This window comes from Colletotrichum phormii (genome assembly GCF_030913505.1).
Source record: "Colletotrichum phormii strain CBS 102054 chromosome Unknown BDP81scaffold_12, whole genome shotgun sequence".
NCBI lineage: Eukaryota > Fungi > Ascomycota > Sordariomycetes > Glomerellales > Glomerellaceae > Colletotrichum > Colletotrichum phormii.
In genome coordinates, this window is record NW_026851454.1 from 1,215,982 (window position 1) to 1,229,175 (window position 13,194).

Sequence of the window (13,194 nt, forward strand, 5' to 3'; positions counted from 1 at the left end):
AATACACCAACTACAACACACGCGTAAGCATGGCAATTCCGCTTGCTTGAGGGATCTGCTCGACATGCGAAAGGCGTAGGAGAACCGCTCCTAGCCTTCCTATGCCGACGGGGATGTGCTCGGACGAGGAAGCGTACTGCAGGCACCCGGGAGGTTCCTGCGGGGAAGACGGATCCCAGCGGCACGCTGACTGCGGGGAACGATTATTGGCATCATATGAGAGAGCTGTGGAATTGAGTCCAGTGATTGGTTCGTCATTCTCGCTGGGGTTTCTGTTCACCAAGTCGAGGGCGGAATTGCGGAATGAGAACGGCTGACCAGGACGGCACAGAGCTAGTTCCGCAGTTCCCTTCATGTGGAGTCAACTTCTGCTTCTCTGGAGAATTTCATCATACATAAAGTCTTGGTTAACATTACGATTCGGGAGTTGAAAGATGTTACGGAACTATAGCCGGGGGGTGAGGCACAGTTGTAGCTGGAATGTCAGCGGAAGTGATCAGTGTGGGGTCGAGAACATGACATACCCAACCGGAGCCCACATCGTCTGGTGCATTGTGTCGTCTGATACCACGCCATGACCAAATCACGATTGAGTCAAAGTTGGAAAGATAACTTAAATTATCTCAATGAATTCTATACGTCTCTTGCACCCCGTCTAACTCTCCATCCCAAGAACTGTTCAAGCCCTCCCGCGTAGATCATCTAGCTCATGATTCAACTCTGAAATCTCATCATACTGTTCTTCAATTTTGTACACCTGCTCCACAATCTGGCTCCCAGTGTCTTCAATTATGAGCAATGTCGCAAGATTGGCACAAATCGCCGCAACGGCGCCGAGTGGGATGCTGGACTGAGGATAATACGGGTAGACGGGCGCGCTAGCCAAGAGAGTGATGAAAGCCAGGCTTACCAGGCAGTTGAAAGTGATGGGCCACTTTGTCTCTATGCCCTTGGGAGGCTTCTTTCCTTCCTCCTTGAACCAACCGAGAGCAGAGAACCATTGCATGAGTTGAGGTTTGACAATGGCGTAGAGCCCGCCGAAGCCCAAGAGTTGTTGGCTCAGCGTCGAGTAGAAGTTGCTGTCGTACATTGGAATGCCGTCTGGAGCTTCGCACAGAAAGGTCGAAAGGACTGTGAAGGGAAGAGAAACTACCACGAGACAAGTGACGAGAGAAAGGCAGAGAGTGCGCCAGAGTTTGGGATCCTTCGGGGCTGAGCGGTTTCTTGATGCCATATTGCGTCTGATGCCCGTCTGTGGGGATCTCTTTTGTAGCTTCTTGGGACCGGGACCTTTTGATTGTCCTGTTCGTGCCCGAAGTTTGTTTATATCGATAGAAACAACCTCAATGGCTGAGGACATGGAAGGAGTCTTGAAGATGCCCGGTTCGGGTACGAGTGAGAGCATTTCTGCATGTTCAGTCAGCCTGAGTAATCTTAGGAATAACAGAAGGAGGTAGGGTACACTCTGATATCACGTTCCATTACTTACTTTCCTCCTCCATTTCTAAGGTGGCAATGGCATTCCGGCACCCTTCGATCTCCTTGTCAAAGAGGTCAAACGTGATTTCCAAACTCTCACGTAGCTCTTCCATGACGGTAAGGGACACTTCCATTCGAAGACTTTCGATCATCTTTTGGAGCATCGTCCAGCTCTCTCGAGGCTTTTGAAGAGCCGTAGGAAGTTTTTCAACCCTGTCGCGGAGCTTTGAGAGATTCATAATTCTCCAAGTAGCGAATACACCCCATCTGTATTCGAATGGATGTCGGATCAGCGTCCGATCTCGCAGTAGGCGCAGTGGAGAGTCCCCTGCAGAATATAGGATATAGGTTTCGAAATTTGGGAATTCCTCATCCAAATCCTGCAAAGTCGTAAGGTCTCTGACCAGAACGTAAAGTTGAATTACAAGCTCAGGTTTGTATGCTGCCAAGAAGAGAATGGCAGAATCTAATCCTGTCGTCGTCCAAGCTAGATGCCGAGGATTCAAGAGCTTCAGGGAGGAGACTAGATCGATCTCGCTCTCCAATTGATAGTATTGTTGGATAGCCAATTTCGCACTACTCTGCAAAGCCTCCGCAGAAGCTTCGAGCGCCTCAGGCTGGTCTAAGTCATCGTATAGAAACGGAAAAGACTGTCGATTTGCCTCGACGTCGTTGTTGTGGACGCTGGTCCGGAAATTCGATCTGGCGCTGTCCCAACCCATCAAAGCGGGAAGAGGATTAAAGACTGCCTCACCCATTTCAGCAGCGTTTTACTTGATCCTTCGTTGTTCAAGACTGCCGGGAATTCCCTTGGCGCATTCTTTCGGGGATTTATGTGCTCCTCCAGTCGTCTAGGCGAACCATGAGGCATCCCAAGAGCTATCCGATGGCGTGCCCAGGCGGGGGCTTGCATGCGGCTAATGAACATAGCTCGATGAGCTGGAAATCATCGTCCAGTAACATCTCAATTCCGCTACTAGCGCCGCCGTTAATCCAGTGTCTTCAGGCACTCCAATATCTGCTGGCACAAGATAATTCGTATCTTTCGCAGGTGCCTACCAGCCACCAGAGCGAGGCGCCTCGCACTATCTGCCTTGGGAAGATGATGCGTCTCATAGGAATTAATCGTGCGAGAAAAGCGGGCTGCTCCGGATCCCGGCATCTTTGCACTCAATCTGAGAAAAGCGCTAACAATATGCATAGATTAATCTTTGTCTCTCAACTCCACCAAAGCTCGTTTATCGGACGGAATAATTACAATGTCACTCTCAAAAGGACGTTTGAGAACATTCTTCTGCGGAGCCACAGGTTCCAGGTGTCAGGAGACTGCTAGAACCACCATCCTAGAAATAGTCCCGAATAAACCTTTCTCGTCTGAATCTGTTCGTCCCAACATCATGTGCTAGATCCCGCCGGCTCTCAGGGGTTCCTCATCAAGGGGTATCAAGTTTGTTCATATAAGGTTGTTCTACTTTATCTTGTTGCCTTTCTGAGTCTTGTGTATCGCACAGAGACGAAACAACTTTTGCCTTGCAACCTTCTTGATATTTATCCGAGCTTCAGCCAGCCATCATGAAGGGAGTCAACACAGCCATCGGAGGCGTCATTGTGACACTCATTGGTCTGACACAGGCCAACTCCGATATTGTTCCCCTCTTTACCAATGGCGCAGCGTACATCCAAGAGGCTAGCGCAACTCTCGTTCTTCCCAAGCTTCCTAGCACTGTCTCGGGAGATGTTGCCATTTGGAGTGCCATCATGATGGAAAATGAGGCATCGTTCCTGCAAGGAGTAACGTCCAATTCTCCTAGTGGGTAAGAAGGAACTACTCAAGCACTTATTGTCTCATGACACATGACTGACCGACCTCTGAAGGTCATACTGTAACGACGGAGGAAAGAGTTGGTGCAACTTCGCCTACACTCTGGTTGGTGAGTGACTGGGCCGATTCCAATCTGATAATTCTGATTTGAACTCCCAAAAGACGCAATCTGACATGATACTACAACTTGATGGACTCAAACCCCACGGTTGGTGACCCTGTCACTGCTTCTCCCGGGTCCGCAATCAGGAGTCACTGTGAGTCAGCTCAGCTCGTAGTTGGGTATCGTTGTGACTAATGATATTGGCAGACAAGCTGAACTCGGCGACGAGCCTCTGGGACCAAGATGTCTACATAGACAACAAGCTTGCCTCCTCTGTCTCGACCAGTAAGTTAATTAGCATCGGCAAATTGATGCTTGTCAAATTTGATCAGAAGCTGATAAATTGTGCGCAGGCAAAGGACAGAAAGGAAATATCTTTTACATCTCTATTGAGTGCGCCTCCGGCGGCTGCGCTGAGCACCCCGCCCACAGTACGTAAACTAGGTAGTCTTCCTCGAGGGTATTGACAACTGACAATGAGATAGGCTGGAAGGACGTCTCCATTGTGCTTAGCCAGGCTGACCAAAGCTTCGGGCACACCGGAGGCTGGGAACATGGTGCTACTGGCGGCGACATGTCAACACCCGATGGCGGTAAGACTCGGAACTTCAGCACTCTTAACATTCCGGCACAGAAGGCCGAGTAATTGTTGGACGTCCAGCGCGCTATTATTGGTGACTTTCTGTCTTGTATAAACATATTTTTTTTCCACACGAGGAAATTGTAAATACATCACTGTTGTACATAAAATAACCTTGCAATGCCACACGTTCGTGGAGCTTCCATTTACAATAAGGGAGCAATGTACCTACCCTAGTCTCAAGCAACCCGAGGAAAGCGAACTTTGCTGGTCATTCGAGGTGTCACCCCTTCTCAAATATCTTCCAAGTTATTATCCAAAAGCCCCGGCACTGAGAATCCAGTCTCTCAATTCTCCTTGCAAAGTTCCTCCGACCTCAGACCCGTTATTCGGCTCGTGGCTTGTCCACCATTGACAGACGCCAGCTCTTCGCCAGATATCTAAACTCTCCGAGACCCCGTACTGGCTACTGAAAGGAATAAGTAAGAGACCTACTGGCATGCTCGAGCTTTTAGTAGATGCTTGCTTCTCTGCGAGGCCCAGAAGTAAGACGACTGCGTGTGGGTGCAGTTGACTGAACGCAATGGCTTCTTTACGGGCAAGGTCAGGCCCATGAACGGCAGTCCAATGTTCCGCGCCATCGAGGTCGATGATTCCGCCTCCCCATCCTTTGTCGCTGTCCCAAATCTCAACCAGCTTGCTGAACTTGCAAGCTTTGCCGCTGAACTGACCCCAATTCACGCCATTGAGAGCAACGGTTGATAGCTGAGCCTTTGCCAACATGCCTTCAAAGACTGACTTGCCCTCGCCATAGGTATGATTGACCAGATGGAGGCGCCTTGTGGGCTGAGAATCTTGAGAGATTCTCCAACCCTTCCCAACCTGCGGAAGATTCTCAAACACATGCATCTGGCTCATGATGGGCTCTTGAGTAAGTAGCTCTCGGCCAAGCTCATCCTCAAGCTCTTGGAGGGAGGGGTCAAGATTGGGGTCACAAACCGGCCTCGCCTTTCCCAGCCGGAAGTTGAAGACCTGCATGATCCCATAGACGCGGTCCTTTTCGCGACTTGTTGCCCTGTGGCGGGCAGCCCCAAGCAGAGTGATCGGGAGAGTTGATCGGAGGCCGATCATACCGCTGCGCTCGATCGAACTTTTCAACGCTAGCAGGCATTTGTCGTTTAGTTCGATGGTTTGTGGCTTCTTCTCATGCGACGTCACTATAGTCATCATGTGGTCGCAGTAGTCGATGAAGTAGCTCAGCAACATGGGATCTTTAGCGGGGTTGTCAATGTCGGACTGGCTTAAAAGCTCTCCCTGTCTGGTGATGAACATGGCCTGGGGACAGAGGTATGCTTCTTGCAACGTCCAGAGAGACGAGAACCATGGATCTAGACTGAGCTGTTCGATCTCTCGTCTGTTGATGTCTAAGCCACGCCGGACCTTATCAATGCCGCTCTTTGCCTCAGCTCGTGTTGGTGTGGCCTGCTCCTGGTGTCGCTCCGCTTGTGTTAAGTATTCCTGGCGGGAAAGCTTTGTCAACCACGCAAACGTCTGCGTGGCTCCCTTGAATATCTTCGCTTGACGGCCAACTTCCACCGCCATCTCCGCTGAGTTACGAGTCTGGTCAATGCAAGCAACATCTAGCCAGGCGTAGTTTATCGGGGAGAGCGGCTTGTTGGGGTTGTCAAAACCTACTCATCGTCAGCGCCAGCGTCATGCAGAGCTGTTTTCGCCCTCTCCTACACAAGTTCACTAATTAATACTTATCTTCGATCTCTACCGATAGCTTCAAAGTTGATCTCAACACATTCTCCATTTCGCTCATCGTGAAGTGATCTGGGTCTACTCGTGGCATTTCCCCAGGCAACGCCGTGGACCGCCAGTCCTTTCACGTCTGGATGCATCGCACCCTTCAATCGCCATCTGCCCCAGGTGTACGAGATAGCGATGTATCTGGGTTCGCGGTCCTTTCCGTAATAATTGCCGGGCTTCCATTGCACCGAAGTCATAGTAGGTAGGTGCAGTAGCCGGCGCGGCCAGACGCAGTCATTGTCGAAATCGGACATGGAGGTCGGCAGCGTTGAGGATGATGGTTCGGTACATGTATTTTGCACGTTGTGGCCTCCTCTGGAATATCTCGGCCTTCATACCCCTCTTTGTAACACTTTTTTTTTCGCCTTGAATGGACGCATGGTGGTCCGCAATACCCTTGGTCGTGGCGGACGCCTGTAATACAAACTACAGGTTTTGATTGGTAGCATCCTTCCAGCTGAGGCGCTGCCAGCTGCGAGGTGCAACGTATCTCTGATGAGTTTGGGCTCATCTCATTTCAACTGCTAGGTGGCGTCAGTACATAGGTACGTAATTCAATGGGGGGTAACTATAGCGAATAATCTAACAATCCGACCCCATTTCCTTTATATCTGCCTATAAGTAATGTCGAAGTAGAGCAAAACTAGAGAAAGATTAGAGACAGATGTGGTGACGCCATTCAGCAGTCAATTGGATAGCCGTTCATGTGTTCAAGGTTTCAAGGGCTAACATTGAATAGATACTTAATGGAGTAAGATAAAGTACTTGTTGGAAACGCCTGGCTCACTTTCAAAAGAGAGAGGTCGTCATGACTATGGGAAGATAGCGAGTTGTTGAACGAAAGTATTAACTTCAGTGAGGACCTGATTTTGCGAAGCTACTTCCACCTCAGTCATAGTGATTCTTGACTTCTAACCCCTTGTACTGGAACGAGGTTCCTTCGCGCTTATCAAGCACCTTCTTGTGGTGCACGTCTTTCACTCTTGCCCGCACGTACTCGGTCCCAGAAGGAACTGGTCTGCTCAAGTCTCTGTCTTCATCTCTAATCAGACCAAGCCGATCTAGAAGAGGAGATGGCAACGTCCTCATTGGCGTATGATCACCCGGCCGGCTGAAGTACAGAAGGCCCAGCCGGGGAATGTTAATCTGATCCTTGGGTGGCTTTACTACACGATGAATTGTTGACTTGATGAATCCTTCTCATAGTTAGTGAAGACCTCTCAACGTCGGAAGATGTGGAACAATGCAAACCATTTGTGAGAAAAGTCAAAGTATCTGCAGCATTGCATGTAATTCCACCCTCAACGGGCTTCACATACTTCCAGTCTCCCTCTGGCGTCCTGATTTGCAGTCCCGCAACATGCTGAGAAAAGAGCAGAGTTAAGCTGCCAAAGTCTGTATGTCCGCCCGTCGAAAAGGCTTGCGCTTTGTCCCATTCCTCCTCAGTCCGAACGTTGTAGATCATGTACCGTAAATGATCATCCGATAAATGGTCATAGGCATGAGCATCAGCGAGATAATTCTCTGGGAGCTCCAAGATGATGGCGATGAGAACAAAGAGCTTTCGCGCCACTTCCCAAACGTCGCGGTGGAAGTCTCGAATCTCATCCCAGTTCTCTTCGATGACCCGATGACGGCCGACGTCCTTCCAAGCTGGGATGTCCTTATGAATGTTGAGCTGCTCCTTCATTAGCATCTGTCCCTGCGACTTGCAACACCAACTTACCATTTCAATATTCTCCTTCACCCCTGTGTCTCCAAGCCACCTCTCATTCTCCCTGTATCCGAAGTATTCGCCTTCCGCAAAATTGCACGGGTAAATCCTCTTTTCCTCCAATGGCTCTTTGAAGAAAGTGTTTCCGATACTAAACTGGCGTAGCACTCGCTCATCATCGATGCAGGTGCCCGTCACGACCCAGAACCCGACTCGTGAGATGGCATCGTAGAGTTGCTTCGCCAGTTCCTGCTTCCCGCCTGGCTCGTCGAACCGCGAAAGATCAATTGTGGTTAAAGGTGCCCAGTACAAATCTTCCTTTGTTGGCTGTGGTCGGGACCAGGGCTTGACAAGCAGCTTGTTGGCGGTAAAGGGCGGCGGCGAAACTGCGGATGGCGCCATGCTGTTTTGCTTTTGTCAACGAAGCGAAGTCGAGAAGGACACTAGACAGGACGATTTTTGGATTCGTTTCAATCATCCCCAAGAGCCTTATAAGATGACTTCATCTCAACGTCTCAAGCTTATGGCTCAATAGCTTGCTGTTGCCCACGCGGGGTCGGCAGCACGATCGGCCATTGCGTGCTTGGGAACCCCAAGAACGTGCTCACTATCACCAGCCAACGATAGTACCAGACACTCGCCGCTACGACATCAGACTGTCATCCTCGACACGAATTCATCCAAGACGTGCTCAAATGCTGCAAAGCAAGACGGGGTAATGTTACCCGGAAGTTGGGCATAGTCCGAGAAATGTTGCTGCCCCGGTCAACATCAAGGGCCAGATTTGAAGGATGCCAGGCCTGTCTGTTTGAAAGGCGATTGGATGAAGATAAAAATCGCCATCATCGTTATCATGTCGTGACCAGTGCAAGGTTGAAAACATCATGGTAATTGTCCGGCATCGGGCGTTGGTGGTTTGATGGTGTGTCAATCTCAGGACTAAAGATTGGGAATTAAGCGAAAAAGTACTTTTATTATCTACAGGAGAGATGTCAGCCTCGTTTTGATCTAAGTTGATTGTTCTCTTCATTCGGCTTTCGGTGCTTCGAGACGACGTCTTAGATGGCGACACCAAGAGAGCCGATCAACGCATTGGCCTATGTTGCCGATCATGTACAGACTTTTCCCGAAAAGACGGCAAAGACAGAGAGCATAGATGTGTCTGATATCGAAACCCGCCCAAGAAGTAACCGCCGCGAATTCGAGAAGAAGCTCTTGAGGAAGATTGACCTCTGGCTCGTGGGCTTCTACTCTCTCGTCTACGTCTTTCGAGTCATCGACAGCGCAAATTACTCCAACGCCGCCATCATCAACCTCGAAGCCGGCACCGGCATCAAGAAGCAGCTCGGTCTCAGCCCATCACAGTGGGCCTGGACGCTTTCCATATTCTCATACAGCTACCTCATCTTTGAGCCGACAAACACGATCTTGCTAAAGCTGTTCAGGCCCTCGAGATGGATGTTCATCCTGATCATGGCGTGGGGTGTGTCTGCGTGCTGCTCCGCCGCGGCGACGAACTTCTCGGGCATGATGTGTGTTCGCTTCGCGATAGGCATGGCTGAGGCTGGCTTCTTCCCGTCAGTGTTGTATCACTACGCGTTCTGGTATAAACCGGAAGAGATGCCGCAGCGTATTGCCTTCTTCTACTCCGTGGGCCAGGTCTCTAGTGCGCTGTCTGGATTGTTGGCATACGCCATCTCATACATGGATCAGCTTGGCAATGTCTCTGGTTGGCGGTGGCTATTCATACTCGAAGGACTACCTGCTATATTCCTTGCATTCTTTGCTTTTTGGCTGCCTGACTATCCAGAATCAGCCATGTTGAATGAAGAGGAGCGGCTATACATGAAGCAGAGGCTTGCCAGGTCTGTGCCAAAGGGAGAAGCGCATTGGGACTTCAAGTCTCTCAAAGTCATGGCCCGGGATCCGACGCTCTACACTTTCAGCCTGTACTGGATCTGCCATGGTATTGGAGGGTTCGGGGTTGGGTTTGCCTTGCCGACTGTCATCTACCAGCTGGGTTTTACTACCACAGCATACTCCCAGTTGATGAACATTGTGAGAACAGGTCTGAGCTGGAATATCTCGAGGAACTTGCGCTGATAACACATAGCCTCCGTACGTGTCGGCTTTCTTGCTCTTAAACACCTTGGGCTTTATGCTTCAAAGAAAGTGGATCGGGCCATGGGTAACAGCCGTAGGAAGTAAGGTGTCCGAGGGACAATCCAGGCTGAGCACAGAGCTAACGGACACAGTTGAATCAACAATCATCGTATGCTACATCATCCTCTTATTTGTCGAAAACCCGGTGGTGCGCTACATCTGCCTGATCGTGTCTGTAGCCTGTGCCGGATGTGCATACCCGGTAATTTGGCCGGAGCGCATCAGGGCGCTTGAAGGAACTGTGGCATCTGGTATCGGGATTGGCCTGACAAATGCATGCGCTCAGTTCGGGTAGGTCCAACTAATTCCCTCATCGTCTGGCCTTTCGCTAATTCTTTTGTACAGTGGCATTGTCGGTCCACATGTCTTCAGTACGGTGTTTGGCCCTCGATATCGAATCTCGTACGCGGTCAACTTGTCAGTGCTTGTGGTTGGTATCTGCTCGATACTGACTAGCTGGCTACTCGTTGTCAGGAAAGACAGGAAGCGCCTGGCACAAGGTTGATAAGCAGCGCTGCACCCAACGTAATCAACTTAACTTTAGTTCTAAAGTTGGGTTGGCTGAGGGCGAATTCCTCAAAGCTGACTGAGCTGATTGTTGGAGTTGCGTTGGGACCACGGCGAGCTGAATGGAGCCATCTCACGGCTCGTTGCCTGGTAGTCTGGCATTGTCGATAGAAGTCCCTCCTGTCTCGGTTGTTAGTCGGAAGAATACCGCATGGCCGGTCAAAGGAGGCTCTTTCGAATTCTTGGCAATGATAACAAGGACCCAGGGATACGGGAAAAAGGGAGGGGCGTTGGCCGATTAGCATGATATATGGGATCAAAATCCAACCATCAAAGATCGAAAACGGAAAGAGCTCCTTTGCTAAATAGCCAACCAGAGGCAACTGAATAACGAATTGCAGAAGAAGCTTCCCACCATCAGGGATGTTCATTTGGTTTGTCTTCCGGAGAGATCCTCAATACGATGGTGTTGTGCCAAGTTCGAATATGAGGACCTTGATGGCCCGGCCCGCCTCTTCGCGCCTGGGCAAAGGCGGACCGGACATGGGTGCGGCATTACGAGCTCACGACAGGATCCAGCCACTCCTGGGCCATCTAGAACGGCGAGGGTACCCTTGGTAGACCAACTAACGGTAAACAGAACTGGGGATGTTTGGCATATGCCAAGTTGGAAGGGAGGGGGGGGAGCACGTTGTGACAGTCTCCCGAATAACCTGACTTGTGTAGTGTCTTGGCGGATTGGCCCGGCTGCACTGAGTCGCAAACATCAGAACATCCAACCAACGTCTTGGAAGGATCAATCAATTTTCGTAATTGTGTTTTTTTCTTGCCAAGAGCTGCTAGAAGATACCTGGATGCTCTTTCCGGGGCTGGGGTTCGGGCAGTACGTCTTGGCGGTTGAGAGTTGTAGCTTATTCCCTCGAATACAACACCACCTTTATAAATCTCGCATCATTGCGGCCGTTGCATAGTTCTTCATCTTCACGCCTCTGCCCGCATACAATCGTTGCTTATCTCCAAATCTTCGTCCTCGTTCTCCCGAAGCCACACCGAAGTTCTCCAAAACGTCACCCAAGATCCATCAACATGAAGGCTTCTCAGATTCTCTCCATGCTCGGCTTTGCCGCCTTCGCCCTGGCCCAAAGCGAGAGCCTGGCTCCTTCACCCACGGAGAGCGTGGGATGTGAGCCTCACGGCGACCACTGGTAAGCTTGGATCTCTTCGAATATTCCCTAACCCGCTTACCTTCTGTGACCGGAACGTGAAGGATGAAGCCACTTTGAGAATCATCAGATCATTCTGACCTTCCAACTCTTAGGCACTGCGAGGGCGCTCGCGCCACCACTGCCGCAGCAGTCAGCGGAACCACTCTCGTCACCAGCGTTGCCGCTGCGACCACAACCGCAACTGAGGACCACGATCACGACCACGATGATGACGACCACTCTTCCGGCACCGGCAGCCTTGCTCCCTCCCCCACTGAGTCTGTCGGCTGCGAGCCTCACGGTGACCACTGGTAAGTTACAAACACAGTCCATTTCATACCGCTTCAAATGACCTAACCACCAGATAGGCACTGCGATGCCGCTGCCACCGCCGTCTCCGGCACGGCTTCTGCCTCTGGCACGGCATCTGCTGCCGTCACCACCACCGCTGCGGCTACCACTGGAGCCGCTGGTACTACTGCGGCTGGCAGCGCTTCTCCCAGCTCTACTGCCGTTCCCGCCGGGGCTGCTCGTGCTGGTTTTGGTGCCGCTGCCATTGCTGCCGCCCTCATGGCCCTGTAAAACAAAGACGATACAACGACGGAATAATGGGCCTTGACTCGAGGTATTTAATGGGTACACGAATTGGGATTCATGAAAGGAAACATGGGGAATTTCTTGATTTGGCAGGTCGATAGTCAAATATGACGATGGACCTGTGAAGCCGAGGCGTTTTGCCTCCTTTCATCCACCTCGAGAATGGAGGCGGATTTAATTGTAGTATTAGAAGCAGAATTCACCGAGTTAAGCTTTACGTCTTTGTGCATTCTTGTCATGGTTAATTCAACCAGCTTGAATAATATTGCTTTAATACTGACCGTTGACATTGCACCACGGAAGCTCAGGCACAGACTCGAAGACAGACCCGACAGGCTGGTTTGAGTCTAGACAGCGGGAAGTCAAAATCAGCAACCATGCGCGAACCAGCGGCATGCTGTTAGCTGCTGCCAATCACTTACGTCGTCGTTGATCTTCAGCCGTTGCTTCATGCACTGATGCATGATGTCCATGTTTTGGTAGTGATTATGACTTCAATGAGGATGGTGTAGCTGACTACATCCCGAAATGGCCTGGAGACATCGTAGCAAACCGTGAGGCGACGTCCTTCTCACGCAGCCATGATTACAACCTCGGGGCATGGTCATACTACGGCGGTATTGGTAGCCACAAAAGTCTCGCCCGGCGTCAATCGACTCTCACCGGAAGGAACACCATGTGTCATGCAGACATTTCCACGCTTCCAACACGTGAGATCAGCCGAGGGAGGGCTCAAAAGAGCCTGCCGACAGTGACTCTTCTACTCAACGAAGGATCGGATACGATCCTATAGGCCTGCAGTAAGGCAATCCTGGCGTTGGTTTCCGGCGGTCGGTATGAGGAGCTGAAGTCGAGGAGTTCCGAGAACCCTGAGCTAGAGCAGAAAACCTCGAAAAGGCCTCACCGCGATGGGGGTTGGTCGACCGGTCTACTTTATAGAAGCCTTGGCATGCAGGCGTCGCCACTTATAACCATCAAGGTTAAGGGGAAGCTGAACAGTCAGGTCAGAATCTGTGCGTGGATGAGTGAGGTAAGTCGAGTGAGAGAGTGAGTGAGTGAGTGAGTGAGTCTAAGCAAGGAGGGACGTTAGAGGCCATCAAGGTTCTTATTTTGACGTGCATGTGGGGGACATGTGGGCGGTACGTACCAGTCGAAAAGAGGCATGTGGACCCGACTTTAAGCCACCCCAGCTGGTCTGTGCCCAATCAGGGC

General features: G+C 50.8%; 6 protein-coding genes across 6 annotated transcripts; 3 read left to right on the plus strand and 3 right to left on the minus strand.

The window, feature by feature from the left end:
* Positions 1-446: 446 nt before the first annotated feature.
* BDP81DRAFT_430325 (uncharacterized protein) lies at positions 447-2,258 on the minus strand. The gene is made up of 2 exons (XM_060590601.1): positions 1,490-2,258; positions 447-1,407 (listed from the first exon to the last, which is right to left on the minus strand). Exons 1-2 carry the CDS (start codon positions 2,235-2,237, stop codon positions 680-682), a joined length of 1,476 nt encoding a protein of 491 aa, XP_060444416.1. The 5' UTR covers positions 2,238-2,258; the 3' UTR covers positions 447-679.
* Positions 2,259-3,051: 793 nt separating this feature from the next.
* BDP81DRAFT_450658 (uncharacterized protein) lies at positions 3,052-4,050 on the plus strand (the record flags this gene model as incomplete). Its single annotated transcript, XM_060592554.1, has 5 exons — positions 3,052-3,293; positions 3,355-3,410; positions 3,612-3,689; positions 3,758-3,835; positions 3,890-4,050. 5 exons carry the CDS (start codon positions 3,052-3,054, stop codon positions 4,048-4,050), a joined length of 615 nt encoding a protein of 204 aa, XP_060444417.1.
* A 246-nt stretch (positions 4,051-4,296) lies between these two features.
* Positions 4,297-5,993, minus strand: BDP81DRAFT_395357 (uncharacterized protein; the record flags this gene model as incomplete). Its single annotated transcript, XM_060588060.1, has 2 exons — positions 4,297-5,675; positions 5,765-5,993. 2 exons carry the CDS (start codon positions 5,991-5,993, stop codon positions 4,297-4,299), a joined length of 1,608 nt encoding a protein of 535 aa, XP_060444418.1.
* A 691-nt stretch (positions 5,994-6,684) lies between these two features.
* BDP81DRAFT_461987 (gibberellin 2-oxidase) lies at positions 6,685-7,912 on the minus strand (the record flags this gene model as incomplete). The annotated part of the gene is made up of 3 exons (XM_060593846.1): positions 6,685-6,992; positions 7,048-7,474; positions 7,523-7,912. 3 exons carry the CDS (start codon positions 7,910-7,912, stop codon positions 6,685-6,687), a joined length of 1,125 nt encoding a protein of 374 aa, XP_060444419.1.
* A 482-nt stretch (positions 7,913-8,394) lies between these two features.
* On the plus strand, positions 8,395-10,178 carry BDP81DRAFT_461988 (retrograde regulation protein 2; the record flags this gene model as incomplete). Its single annotated transcript, XM_060593847.1, has 5 exons — positions 8,395-8,417; positions 8,698-9,568; positions 9,624-9,714; positions 9,766-9,964; positions 10,019-10,178. 5 exons carry the CDS (start codon positions 8,395-8,397, stop codon positions 10,176-10,178), a joined length of 1,344 nt encoding a protein of 447 aa, XP_060444420.1.
* An 856-nt stretch (positions 10,179-11,034) lies between these two features.
* BDP81DRAFT_42103 (uncharacterized protein) lies at positions 11,035-12,029 on the plus strand. Its single transcript, XM_060589893.1, has 3 exons — positions 11,035-11,385; positions 11,499-11,696; positions 11,975-12,029. Coding segments are annotated over exons 1-3 (318 nt in total). The 5' UTR covers positions 11,035-11,266; the 3' UTR covers positions 11,976-12,029.
* The last annotated feature ends 1,165 nt before the right edge of the window (positions 12,030-13,194 follow it).

Excerpts from the sequence above, each read along its gene's own strand:
- BDP81DRAFT_42103 (XM_060589893.1), top strand. The coding sequence starts at position 11,267 with ATGAAGGCTTCTCAGATTCTCTCCATGCTCGGCTTTGCCGCCTTCGCC. Across the intron at positions 11,386-11,498 it reads GAGCCTCACGGCGACCACTG|GCACTGCGAGGGCGCTCGCG; the intron begins GTAAGCTTGGAT and ends TCCAACTCTTAG.
- BDP81DRAFT_430325 (XM_060590601.1), bottom strand. The coding sequence starts at position 2,237 with ATGGGTGAGGCAGTCTTTAATCCTCTTCCCGCTTTGATGGGTTGGGAC. Across the intron at positions 1,408-1,489 it reads CTTAGAAATGGAGGAGGAAA|AAATGCTCTCACTCGTACCC; the intron begins GTAAGTAATGGA and ends CTGAACATGCAG.